This window comes from Melopsittacus undulatus, chromosome 9, assembly GCF_012275295.1.
Source record: "Melopsittacus undulatus isolate bMelUnd1 chromosome 9, bMelUnd1.mat.Z, whole genome shotgun sequence".
In the NCBI taxonomy this organism is placed as follows: domain Eukaryota; kingdom Metazoa; phylum Chordata; class Aves; order Psittaciformes; family Psittaculidae; genus Melopsittacus; species Melopsittacus undulatus.
In genome coordinates this window covers 17260515-17273879 of record NC_047535.1, presented here as the reverse complement: position 1 = coordinate 17273879, position 13365 = coordinate 17260515, and the positions used below count along the sequence as shown (strand labels likewise).

At 39.0% G+C, this 13365-nt stretch overlaps 1 protein-coding gene across 1 annotated transcript in view; it reads left to right on the top strand.

The window, feature by feature from the left end:
* Window positions 1-13365, top strand: part of TJP1 (tight junction protein 1) — a 74768-nt gene that overhangs the window by 49359 nt on the left and 12044 nt on the right. Inside the window, exons 13-23 of the mRNA XM_034066457.1 lie at window positions 535-758; window positions 1178-1362; window positions 1495-1590; window positions 2026-2108; window positions 2443-2653; window positions 3688-3788; window positions 4932-5282; window positions 5685-5936; window positions 6725-7624; window positions 8006-8100; window positions 8606-8830. Coding sequence (XP_033922348.1) covers window positions 535-758; window positions 1178-1362; window positions 1495-1590; window positions 2026-2108; window positions 2443-2653; window positions 3688-3788; window positions 4932-5282; window positions 5685-5936; window positions 6725-7624; window positions 8006-8100; window positions 8606-8830 — 2723 coding nt within the window. The remainder of the gene's footprint in view (window positions 1-534; window positions 759-1177; window positions 1363-1494; window positions 1591-2025; window positions 2109-2442; window positions 2654-3687; window positions 3789-4931; window positions 5283-5684; window positions 5937-6724; window positions 7625-8005; window positions 8101-8605; window positions 8831-13365) is intronic.

The following is a 13365-nucleotide window of genomic DNA, read 5'->3' as shown; positions in this document are numbered from 1 at the left end:
ACTTAGAGATTGAAATTGTAATGGAACCCCCCCCCACCCCCCCCCCAACCCAGAGGAACAAACAAAACCCCCTAACAAAACAACCCCACAAAAAGCCCACTGAAAATAGCTCCTGGCATCTGACAGAAGTAGGGCGTGAAACCTGGGGGGCAGCAGAATAGTGTTGGAGTCATACCATTGTATCCTGGATTCAGCTGTAACTGTTACAGCTGAACCCAGGACACACTGAAAATGAGTGATAACACTGTGTTGCACACACAAACTTCTTTCCCAGTAAGATCAGTTCCTTCCAGGTGAACTGAACTGAACTTGCACTGGCAGAGAATTTCTTGCTTTGAAAGCTGAGTTTATATTGGTAGATTAAGTTGGTATTAATAGTTATGCTGTTTAAAATGGAGCAGCTTTGAGCCATTACAGCTTCTTGAAGTATTATTGTAGATTGAAAACAAACAGAAGGTGACCCACTGTTGCTCTTGTGAGCGTTAGGACATCACTTGAATTTACATAACGCATCCTACTTTCGGTTTTCTTTTTTCAGTCTATCGTCGCATTGTTGAGTCTGATGTAGGGGATTCTTTCTATATTAGAACTCACTTTGAATATGAAAAGGAATCTCCTTATGGACTAAGTTTCAACAAAGGTGAAGTGTTCCGCGTGGTGGACACTCTGTACAATGGCAAACTGGGTTCATGGCTGGCAATTCGAATTGGCAAGAATCATAAGGAAGTTGAAAGAGGTATCATACCTAACAAAAACAGGTACGATATTAAAATACATAAATTGCTGGTTTAAAGTTATGATTTTAAATTCTGCATCTGTAGGATGAATGATTCCACTTGGCTGCAGGACACAGGTTTATAGAACTGGTTTAGTCAGAAAAAGTGACAGTGTTAAAAAAAGTTGAAGTTAAATATCTAACCTATGTATTTGCTTTTAACTCTTTTATAGTCCACAAAAACACTAAAAGCTTTCCCTTCAGTACAAGAGACAAGGCTATGTAATGCTTTAGAAATGTGATATCAGCCTCAGTAGTTCAATCTTGTTCTTACTAATACAGAAACAACAAAAGCTTGATTCAGCAGGTGGTACTGGGTTTTGGAAGTATAAGCTTGCTAGTCAAGCATTACTTCAGAAGCTGACTTCTGTGATAACTGGTTGGGATTTGTTGTTATCTTAGAGCTGAGCAACTAGCTAGTGTACAGTACACGCTTCCAAAGACAGCAGGAGGAGATCGAGCAGATTTTTGGAGATTCCGAGGTTTGCGTAGTTCAAAAAGAAATCTACGAAAAAGCAGAGAAGATCTTTCTGCACAACCTGTTCAGACAAAGTTTCCTGCCTATGAGAGAGTTGTTCTTCGGGAAGGTATGGCTTTATTCTTACTGTTGCAGAATAACAGATCTATGTGATTTGCTTTGTCGTAGCCTACATATGAAAGAGTGTCTTGCATTTGTTTTAAACAATCAATGCATTTTGACTTTTTGCTTTCAATTCTAGCTGGGTTTCTCAGACCTGTAACCATTTTTGGTCCAATAGCTGATGTGGCACGTGAGAAACTTGCTAGAGAAGAACCAGATATCTTTCAAATTGCAAGTAAGTGTGGAATAATGTTTTGTGCAGTTATAAAATAGTCAACTTCCTTTTAGCTAGACAGTTTCTATGTTACTTTAGCTGTTACCATATTTAACAAGATGTTGATAGTGTAAAGGAACAGACAAAACGTAAGCTCTTTCACTGGTTGCTTAGAATTCTCTGAGGGTAAAAATAACATCAGTTCTATTTTTATAGCCTTCTCGAATTTAATTTTAATTTGGTACTTTACCCTGTTTCTAAGTGCTTTTGTAAAGATACAGTGATTTTTTGTGGTCAAATCAGTAGGCTGATTTTAATGTATTATTTTGAGGCAGGGGGGAATGTCTTCAATCAGAATTAACAGTTTAAGCTATGGAGTGGTTTTATATTAAGAAGTCAATGTAGAATATTTTGTAAACTTGCAACAGATTTTTTTTACTGTGTCCTTTTTACCAGAAAGTGAACCAAGAGATGCTGGTACTGACCAACGTAGTTCTGGCATTATTCGTCTTCACACTATAAAACAGATAATTGATAGGGTAAGTCTTTTACTGTCACTGTGCTTTTAACACAAGAAGGGTAAAACTGGTATCATCAAGTAAAGTGTTGGGTGTTTCAAATTTAGGAGCCTGAGTAATGAGTGTGTTTAAAACCAATTTTCTCATGTTCAAAATGTGTATGTCTGTGTAGCCTAGTATTGGAATTTGTTTGGTTTCCAGTATTCAAATAGGAAAAGAATTTGAATGAATACTTTGAGACAATGAACTCTAAAAGTAGCAGCAAGTAGATTTCTGGAGGATGTTAAAGGGAAAAAAAAAATAAAAAAGTCTTAATTGATTCACTACTGTGCTTCTGTCCTTTTTACCACAACAGGACAAACATGCTTTATTAGATGTCACTCCTAATGCAGTGGACCGTCTGAATTATGCCCAGTGGTATCCTATTGTAGTGTTCCTAAATCCTGATTCTAAGCAAGGTGTAAAGACTATGAGAATGAGGTTGTGCCCAGAATCACGAAAAAGTGCCAGAAAGCTGTATGAAAGAGCTCACAAGCTACGCAAAAATAATCATCATCTCTTCACAAGTAAGTAATCACATACACTAATTTTAGAGTATCTGATAGGGAGGGGCAGGTGTTCAGTAACCAACAGCTCATTGATGAGTGCATTGTTTGCACGTAACTGCATAAATGTAAAATAATACGAAATGTCAAAATGATGTTTCTAATAATAGATCTGGTGGCTTTGCAGGTTTGTCAGCTGAAATCAAACATGTGCATAAATAGGAAGATGATGGTGTCGCAGTTTAAACCAAGTGCACACACAGCTCGTTCACTCACTCCCCCCCTTGCTCCCCCAGCTCCCGGAGAGTTAGGAAGGAGAATCCAAAGAATGTAGCCCCCACGGGTTGAGATAAGAACAGTTTAATAGCTAAGGTGTAACACAAATCACTACTGCCACTACTACTACAAATAATAATGATAAAGCCAATAACAAGTGAAGAGAATACAACATCTCACCTGCCACCAACCCATAACTCACTCCACCCTGCCCAACCGAGCACCGAGCGATACCTCCTCCATCCCCCCAGAGCTCCAGCCCTTCCGGGTCTCTCCCAGTTACATCCTGGGTATGATATGCTATGGTATGGAATACCTCTTTGGCTAGCCTGGGTCAGGTGTCCTGTCTCTCCTTCGTCCCGGCCTCCCCTCCTCCCTGGCAGAGCATGAGCTCAGAAAAGGCCTTGGACAAACCAAACACCTGAGCAGTAACTCAAAACATGTTGGCTGTCAGCAACCGTTCTCAGCCCCAAAAGTCAAAACACAGCACTGCACCAGCTACCAAGAAGGAGAAAAATTACTGCTACTGCTCAAACCAGGACAGATGGCTAAACTCAAGTGTTGCTTTATTCCAAATTACTGTTAACTCAGTATTTCCCATGGGAAAAAATGTCCCAAACTATAATAGGCTTTAACTTTGCTTTGAATGCTAATGTTTGTAGTACTATTTAAATATCATAGCTTTAACTTGCCAGTTTATATTGCTTTTCTTACTAGAGGTACACATCCTTCTTGTAGCTGCAGAAATCATAAGTCATACTAACCTCCTGTACTTCTAGCTACCATTAACTTGAATTCAATGAATGAAGGATGGTATGGAGCTCTGAAAGAAGCAATTCAGCAACAACAGAACCAGCTAGTGTGGGTTTCAGAAGGAAAGGTAAGAAATAATGTTTGGGGAGAAATGACAACTCTATTTATGAGAAGTTACTTGTTCCTTTGTTGTAACAGGTATTACAGATGTGGGCAGATACTTGTGGGATTAAGTTTGCTTTCCTTTTTAATTACTCATTTTAACCATCCTTTGAAGATCTAAAGCAATAATGCCTCATGGCTGTGTGAACTGCTCATCACTGATTTGTCACTACATGAGGTCAGTTGTTCTGTTCATGAGGGCTGTATGGTTGTCCTTGTGAGGGAGAGTGTAGTCAGTGAGAGCTTTTGCCCGTTGCCACTGTTAACTGGAGGGTATGCTCTGGCTTTGAAGACTTTGTCAGGATTGGGTGCTTTTTCATTAAAACTTTTGGGTGTTCTGCTGCATTGGTACTACGGGCTGGGATTGCCTGATGAATTTTTCACTAATATAAAAGCAAGTGGAATGTTCATGTTCTTTCTGACCCTTCTGGGACCAGTTTTCTCTTAGTTGTGAGAACACAGTTAAAAAAAATCAGAAGTTGGTATTCTATGTTCACTACTAAAACTCCACTTGCCTTTTCAAGCTGCATGTTAACACTATGCATATTAGATCCATCCTCTTGAACTAATATCAGGCAAAGTGTCAACTTAATCAGCTGTTGCTACATAATTCTTAATTATATATATCTTTATTAGATCTTATTTCCCTGATATATATATATATATACTTTAAGCTTATGTTAATGATTTCAGTATCATCCTTTTGTAGTGTAGCTTTGTGTCTTTTGAAACACTGATTTATGTGAACATTATACATTATCCCGTTTCTTACACTGACAGTCATCTGACCCCTTAGCAAAACGACTAAAAGAGCTAGACTGCAGAAAAGGCTTTTAGGTGTAAGCTTGACATCTTCAGTGATTAAAACCTGATTTCTCTCCTTTGTGATACTCTGATTTGTTGAAATCTCATATTTTTGCTATGCTTCTGGATTTGGAATATAACTAACTTCTTTAACTGTCAGACCTTCTGTTGTGGTTCAGAACAAAATGGATGCCTTCCATTTGTTCAGGTTTAATTATTCGCACATTCAAAAAAAAATCCTAGCTTTGCAATGCAAGAAAAAGGGCATTCTTGAAAAGGTATTTTAAAATTTTGTTTGACACAGGCAGATGGTGCTACAAGTGAGGACCTTGATTTACACGATGACCGCCTTTCTTACCTCTCAGCTCCTGGTAGTGAATATTCTATGTATAGCACAGACAGTAGACACACATCTGATTATGAAGACACAGATACAGAAGGGGGTGCTTATACTGATCAAGAACTGGATGAAACTCTGAATGATGAGGTTGGGACACCTCCTGAATCTGCTATTACACGTTCTTCTGAACCTGTTAGAGAGGATTCTTCTGGAATGCATCATGATACTCAAACTTACTCTACTTATGCATCTCAAGCTCAGCCACAGCCAAATCTCAGAGTTGATTCTTCAGGATTTAAAACAACTACTCAGCCGGTAAGAAAGTAATTCTATACACTGACGACTGTACATTTACTTCAGGTTCTGAGTTGTCTTGAACAAGAAATCTGTGTTAATGGTCTGCTTACCAGTATTGTGAGTGCATACAAGAATCTGTCAATGGCAATAGCAATACGTTACAGTGAGCTAGAGAATCACCTTGCCCTATCTGTTTCAGTGGCTCATTCTGACAGCAGGGGGATTGAAGTACCATTCTTCTTTAAATGTTTTGCTTTAATGTTCAGCATAATTTCTGGAAGTGCTAGTGCATGATACATTCAGTACATTTCATTCTACATCTAGCTGCATTGATCAAAGCATTATTTAAATTAATATAAATCAAAAAGTCATACAGCGATTCAATAGCGGTATATTTAAAATATTTTAAACACTTCACAGAAAGCAGAAGCCTCACCTGCAGTCCCTTACCTTTCCCCGTCGCCTGAATCAAACCCTGCAACCTCATCAGCCTCCGCAGTAAATGCTAATGTAAACCTAACTAATGTCAGACTGGAGGAGCCTACTGCTGCTCCTTACAACTCTTACCAACCACAGGCGGGCCCCTTAAGAACATCAAGTACTGAGGGAGCTCATATAGTCCTAAGAGAACAAGAGTCATCATCCTTATCGCCGCATATAGATCCAGCAAAGGTACCTGTGCCACATTGTTGCGCTGATTTCCTGCTGTACATCAAGCTAGCACATGATCTTTTTGTTTTGCCCTAATTTGGAGAATTCCTTCTAATTTTTTTTCTGTAAGAGATCAAGCAGGTTACAAAAACAGTGCATCTGAATTGCTAAGCATCAGCTAATGTTTTGTGTGCATGGCTTAAAACTGTATACCTTTCACTTCGTAAAAAGATGATACGTTATTAAAAAAGGCTGCGTTCTATATTTTGATTTTACTTTGTGTGACTTTTTTAGCTTGTCAGTGTTCTGCTGCTTATTAATGAGGCCTTGGGAAAAATCTGTTAGATCCCTAAAATGACACTAGATCTTGTATACTTCAAATCGTGCCAAATCCTTGATCAGGAAGGTGAATCCAATTTGTTGAGTGACTGTATACTTCCTTAGCAGTGCTAGAACTAACTTAAATATGTAAGTCAATTTGCTTCTGCTCTTCTCATGCCCTGCAAAAAAGTATTTGTGGTCTCTGTCACCCCTGCCCTCCCTCCCCCCCGACACCAAACGCTAAAGGTGAGAGACTGTTAACTTTGTCTTTCCCTTTGAATCTACTTAATTGGTTTTGCTAAAAAATAGGGATGGAAGGCATCTCTTGAATCACCTGTGATTGCAAAGAAAACCCTGCATCAAATTATTCTGTTTTTAAACAAAATCAGAGCCAATATTTAGAAATTAGATTTGCTTAAAATACTACATTTCAAGTGCAGCTGCAGTTACTCTGCATTTTAACTGAGAACTGTGCCTCTCTTTAACAGATATACCGAAAGGATCCATATGTTAATGAAGAAGCATCCAGACAAAGCTACGTCTTGAAACAGCCAACAATTAATCACCCAGTACAGAGACAGGAAAGAGACCCAAATCTGATCTATGAATCCCAGGCTCAGTATGCAGAAAAACAACCCAGTAGGGACTACGAACAGTCATCATACAGATATGATTCTGCAAACTATGTAGATCAATTTCCTCGTGGTTATGACCCTCGCCTACATTATGATGAACGTGTGCCTCCCTATGAGGAGCACTGGGCATATTACGATGAAAAACCGCCCTACAACCAAACAAGAACAGCTTACGAAAACCAGCCTCCTAGGGATCTTGATTCCAGACAAAATACAGATGAGAGCACAGAACGCAGCTATTATCCAGCACAACCTCGTTTTGAGGAACCCCCTACAATGAGCTATGATGGCAGACCTCGCTATGAGCATGCACCCAAAAACTTCAGCTTACCACAAGTGAGATATGAAGATCAACATACTGTTGGATATGACACACATGGTAGATACAAACCAGAAGCTCAGCCATACCAGTCAGCCATTTCTAGATCTCCCGAACCGAAGCAGTACTTTGATCCACATGTAAGGGCCTACGACCAAGGTCCTCCTCAAGCCTATAGTGCTAAAGCTGGACAGTATGAGCCTTCTCATAGCACTTCAGGTGTTTCTCTTCCTCCTCCCCCTTCATCACAAACAAAACCAGAAGTTTTGCCTTCTAACAGTAAACCACTGCCTACACCACCATCTCTAGCAGAGGAAGATGATGATCCAGCCATGAAACCACAGTCTGTGCGAAGTCGGGTTAAGATATTTGAAAGAAGAAGATCACCATCTTTGGAAAAAATGAAGGACCCAAGTGATACATCAGCTGTCAAGGTAAATAATTTGATATTTGTGAGGATTTTTTAGTGGTTTGTTGGTTGGCTTTTTTTTTTTTGGCTAAATTGCCTGCTTCTTGTTAATGAGACTAGATTGCAAGAAGTAAAATACTGTCTTAGAAAGAAAGCTTTAGTGCTTGTGGAATAGCCTCTTAGCAACCTAACTGCAGTATGTTTTAAAAGCAGAAGCTGAAAACATTGTGAAAACAGTGAAGGGAATCTTGCTATGCTGAAAACTACTCCAGTTCATCTTTCACTAGTATTTAATTCTGGTTTTCATTTTGGGTGAGAGGAGGCAGTCTTAGTTTTCTTATTCCTTAAGTGCTGTATCTTTCTAAATGTTTGAATCTGAGAGAACATGCTGTGCTTTTCTTTACAGCCTCCTGAGCTAGCACCTAAGCCTACACTCGCAACTGCAAGTGGTCCAAAATCAACTTCTCAAAGCCATTATGAACATGACAAAACAACTTACAGGTAGATGCTCAGTTGATTAATTAAATTTAGTTCTTGACATGAGATCAGAATATTCAGAAAACTTACTTTAGGGGTTCAAATTGGAAACTCGAGTGGGGAGTTGGAGTGTGTCATTATGACTTCTGTGCATAGTAAGGCAGGGCATAAAGTCAGTTCTCATGCATATGATTTCTGGGAAGTAGAGGAAGGATGCAGTGTGTCTTTCCAGCATTTTTGAGAAGGGTCTATCTTTTGGTTTGTAATTTTATTATAAGTTTGAGATAATTAGAAAGTAAAAGTAAATGGAATAGGAAAGGTAAAAGGGGAAATAAGGATTTTTTTCTTCATGCTGTTTCACAACCATCTTAATTTCCATGTGGTATAGGTTAAAAAGTCAAGCTATGTAATTGTAAGAATTAAACGTTAGTTGCCTTATTACTAACTGGGTTATAAAAGTTGAATTCCAATTCAGGTATTTATGCTTGTTGACTGTGTAAGGCAACTGTGTGTTACTGTTCTTGGTTAGGGCTCCAGAACCACAGAGACCTCAAGTAAAGCCACCTGAAGATATCGTGCGTTCAAATCATTATGATCCTGAAGAAGATGAAGAATATTACCGAAAGCAGCTCTCGTACTTTGATCGCAGGAGTTTTGAAAATAAGCCATCTGCGCAGGTTCCTGCCAGCCATCATTCTGAGCCCACTAAACCAATACATTCACAAAATCAGCTGAATTTCACCAATTATTCTAAGTAAGTTTGGGAGATTTTTCCTTTTTTATTTTTTTCCTTTTGAAAAAGGAGCGAGGCATACAGGACTAAACCACAAGTTCTGCCTCTGTCAATAGAATTCTAGGGATTCAGATATCTAATTTCTTATTCGCTGAATCTATTTCTCTGTGTAGATGTAGCTTTAGATTGAAAACACATAACTGCATAACTCTTCATTTTGGTAAATGAATAATTTTGGTAGGTTTCAGGACCTTCAACATGTTACCTTTTTTTCTTATCACTTATTAACCTAAAATTCTAGAATTGTTTAGGTTGGAAAAGAGCTTTAATATTGAGTCTGACTGTTAACCCAGCACTGCCAAGTCCACCACTAAACCATGTCCTAAGTACCACATGTACATGTCTTTCAAATACCTTGAGGGATGGTGTCTCCAACTGTTCCCTAGGCAAGCCTGTTCCAGGGAAGTGCTTGATAACCCTTTCAGTGGAGTATTTCCGAATGCCTGATCTAAACCTCCCATGGTGCAATTTGAGGCCTTTTACTGTTGTCTTACCACTTGTTTTCTGGGACAAGAGACTGACACCCACATCACTGCAAGCTCTTTTAAGGTAGTTGTAGAGAGCAATAACATCTCTCCTGAGCCTCCTTTTCTCTAAACTAAACAACTCCGATTCCGTCAGGCACTCCTCATGGGACTTCTGCTTCAGACAGTTCACCAGCTTTGTTGCCCATCTCTGAACACACTCCAGCACCTTGCAGTGAGTGGCCCAAAACTCAGTACAGTATTTGAACTGCAGCCTCACCAGTGCATAGTACAGGGGGATGATCATTTTCCTTGTCCTGCTGGCCACACTGTTTCTTACACAACCAGGATGCTGTTGCCTGCCTTGGTCAACTGGGCAAGAGCTGACTTCTATTCAGCTCTCTGTCAGACAACACCCCCAAGTCCTTTTCCACCAACCAGCTTTCTAGCCATTCTTCCCCAGGCTTGTAGCATTGCGTAGGGTTGTTGTGGCACAGGTGCAGGACCTGGTTCTTTGCGTTTTTTAGAAGCACAGTTTGCTATAGCCCATTGATCAAACCTTTCCCGATTCCTCTGTAGAACCTTCCTATCCTCCAGCAGATCAACACTTCTGCTTAACTTGGTGACATTTGCAAACTTAGTGAGGATGCACTTGATCCCCTCATCCAAATCAATTACTATGTTCTGTTCATAGTGATAAACAGAACATCACCAAGTATTCAGTCTAGCTAATAGTGAGTGCTTAAATATCTTCAAAGCCAAGGTTTTGGTTTATTCCTGTTTTGTATGTGCTTATTCTGCAGACAGGTTTTGTACATATTAGCAGTATTTGACATTAGGAAACTAAGCCTTCAGGGAATATTGCTGAGGCAAAAATTTAATCTGTTGATGGAAACATCTGTTTCCTGTGTTGTTCTGCTTCCTTTATTTGGAACATTTTGATAAAGAAACTGTGTAAGAGTTCATACACAGATTTAGCTCAGGTAAAGAACTGGCTATCTTGAAAGATAGTTATACAGACTTTTTGAATACTCTCCACAGTTACCTCATTTGTTTTGCTTCAAACTATAGCAATATGTTTGTAACTGTTACTGTGAAAATCTGTCGTGGCTTGCTGCATGCGGGCTGAAAACGGGGCATTTTTGAAGGCATTTGTTGTATTCCTGCTTGAAATCTGGACTACCCAGCTGAAAATCTGGCAACCTGTCCTGGGTTCAATTGTAACAGTTATTTTTCTCCTTCTTACTAGCTGGTGCAGTGCTCTGTTTTTGACTTTAGTCTGAGAGCAATGCTGGTAACACAACGATGTTTGTAGTTGTTGTTAAGTAATGCTTACCTCAATCAAAGACTTTTCAGTCCTATGCTCTGCCAGTGAGGAGAGGGTAAGGGAAGCCAGGAGGAAGCAGAGACAGAACACCTGACCCAAACTAGCCAGAGGGGCATTTTGTACCACACCACATCATGCCTAGTATATAAACTGGGGGCAGCTAGCTGGAAGGCCCAGATCACTGCTCAGGTTGGGCTGGGTATTAGTTAGTGGGTGGTGAGCAATTGTATTGTGCATCACTTGTGTTTGTTATTTTCTTTTCCTTTCTCCATTTTAGTTTTATATTCTCTCCCCTTGTTATTTCCCTTATTATTAGTGGTAGTATTGTACTGTACCTTAGTACTGAACTGTTCTTATCTTAACCCATGGGATTTACTTTCATTTGATTCTTCACCCCATCCCTCTGGTAACTGCGGCAGGGGTTGGAAAAAGAATGGAGTGAGCAAGCAGCGTGGCTCTGAGTTGCCAGCTGGGCATAAACTATGGCACAACCTTAATGTAACTGTTAACTTTAGAAGAAAATAATAAACTAGCTCACTGAAGTTTCACAGCGTTACGTGTATGTACATGTCTTTCATGTACTTGATAAGCTGTGTTCCAGTCTTAAAGGATTTGACCCTAAGTCTCTGAAATCTTGTTCTTTATTTGTATTATATCATCTATCATCTCCAGTGTCTTCCTCTGTGGACTGAGACTATTGCAATCTTTCCGAAGGCTTGATCAGTTTTAAGGGATTCACTTTTCTGATCGGAAAGCCTACATATGTTAATTATTTCTTATTTTACTTTTTTAGATGTCAAGGAAGGAATGTGTGTAGTATTGTATAACCAGTTCTGATTCTCATTCAAGGATGTTTTTTATCTTCCCTCTTCACTTGCCTGGTGTCTTCTGATGGAAAGATGGGAGCATGTATTGCCTACTCTCCGGACATTATAGAAAGACACGTAAAAAAGGTCTTAGCAGGCCTTGGTGCATTGCAGTAGCTTTCAGAATTATGGTTCCACGTACAAAAAACAGTGTTACCCATAGATTGTCTGTTTTGTTCTGTAGGCATGGATTGTGTTGTTATTGTAAATGCAAGTAATGCTCTGGGAGCTGTGTTGTAAGCTTTTCTCAAGTAATTGTGAAGATTGTAGAATTCTTTGGATGTAGTGTTGTAAGCTTTTGATGTACTTCTGTTATCCTCTGTAGTGTTGTGACACAGTGAAAAACGTGAGAGATGCGCACAACTACTGATGTTTGCTGCAGAACAGCTAATAGTTAAGGGATGTTGTTCTATAGTTCTACCTGCTCCTTCTGTCTGCCATGACACTTCCATTCTTTGGCTGCTCAGTTTTTATTTTCTTTGTGACTTAGGGTATAACTTCAGGGCTTGTATTTATGGGAAGGTGACATCTTACTGCCACAGGTGAATGAGAATAATACTGGTTTTAAGGCTGATCACTTCAAATGTCAGGGGACAAAAATGTGTTGAGTTTTCTTTATGAAAGATTGTAACCCTTAGCAGGAAGGGACAGATATGGGAAAGAAAATTTACCCAATACGAATAGACAAAGAATAAAATATTAATGGAATAAAGTGGAAAGAGATAAACAAGAACACTACTCAATAGGACAGGACTGTCTCTAGAATCATACTGCAGTGTCCATGTGTGGAAACACAGAACAATTGCTGTATTGAAAAAGCATTCATATTTAGTACTCTCCTTTTGCCAGCTTCCAGTTTATACCCTCTTACTTGTTTGTTATTCATTTATTTTTCCAGTCAATTTATATGGTAATGGCTGTTCTGGGAATAAACTCTTCTAAAAATAAACAGGACTAAATTTGGGTGATACAGGAACTGTTGATGATGCAATTGCTAGTTCCTGCCTAATCTGTGTAATGTATTCTGGGTACAGAGGACCAGTTTTATTTATTCATGAGCAAATTAGCTACAGCTTTTTCAGTTTTACAAATTAATGTTAAACATTAAATTATGCAAAGTTCTTTGTCACTAAGTAGTGTGAAAGTATGTATTTTTCCCATTACGTATGTACAAATTTTTTTACTCTTAATTCGTTAAGGTTTTATTAGCATCATTTAGGAAATTATACATTAGTAGAGCTGCTTTGTATGGGCAATGCCATATGTGCATGCTAGAGTTGTCAGTAACTGTGAAACAAGGGATAGTTTGTCTTGATGTGAGAAAATAGTAGAACTTGTAAATGGATGTTTCAGTGTATGTAGTTGGAACAATTTATGAGGCTACTACCCCTGTGGTTGAAAGTAGTGGATTTGTCCCTGCTTGGTTCAGTGTAGATAAATGCAGTACCTTGACATGCTGCAAAATGAGGTAGCTTATCTAAGTTTTGTATTGAGTAGGGTTAAGAGTACTCATGTAATCAGTTATGGCCCCATCTGAGGAGGCAGGAAGGAACAGCATCTTATATTAACCTTTTAAACTGCTCTAGCTGAACTCTTTAAATGCCTGTCACAGAGCTAGAGTTTTTGAATGGGAATTGAAGGTCACCAGTGCTGTTTGGTAAGTGTTCTGTTGTGCACTGAAGCTTATAACCTGCATCTCAATGGTTCCTTTCAGCTTCATTTCAAAGTAATGTTTTTTTTTTCAAATGAAAAAGAAAGTGAAGTGCTTAGAAAACAGAACGTCAATAATAATAGGAACTTCACTTACACACTTAGAAGTTGTAAGCAGTCATTTTGTTG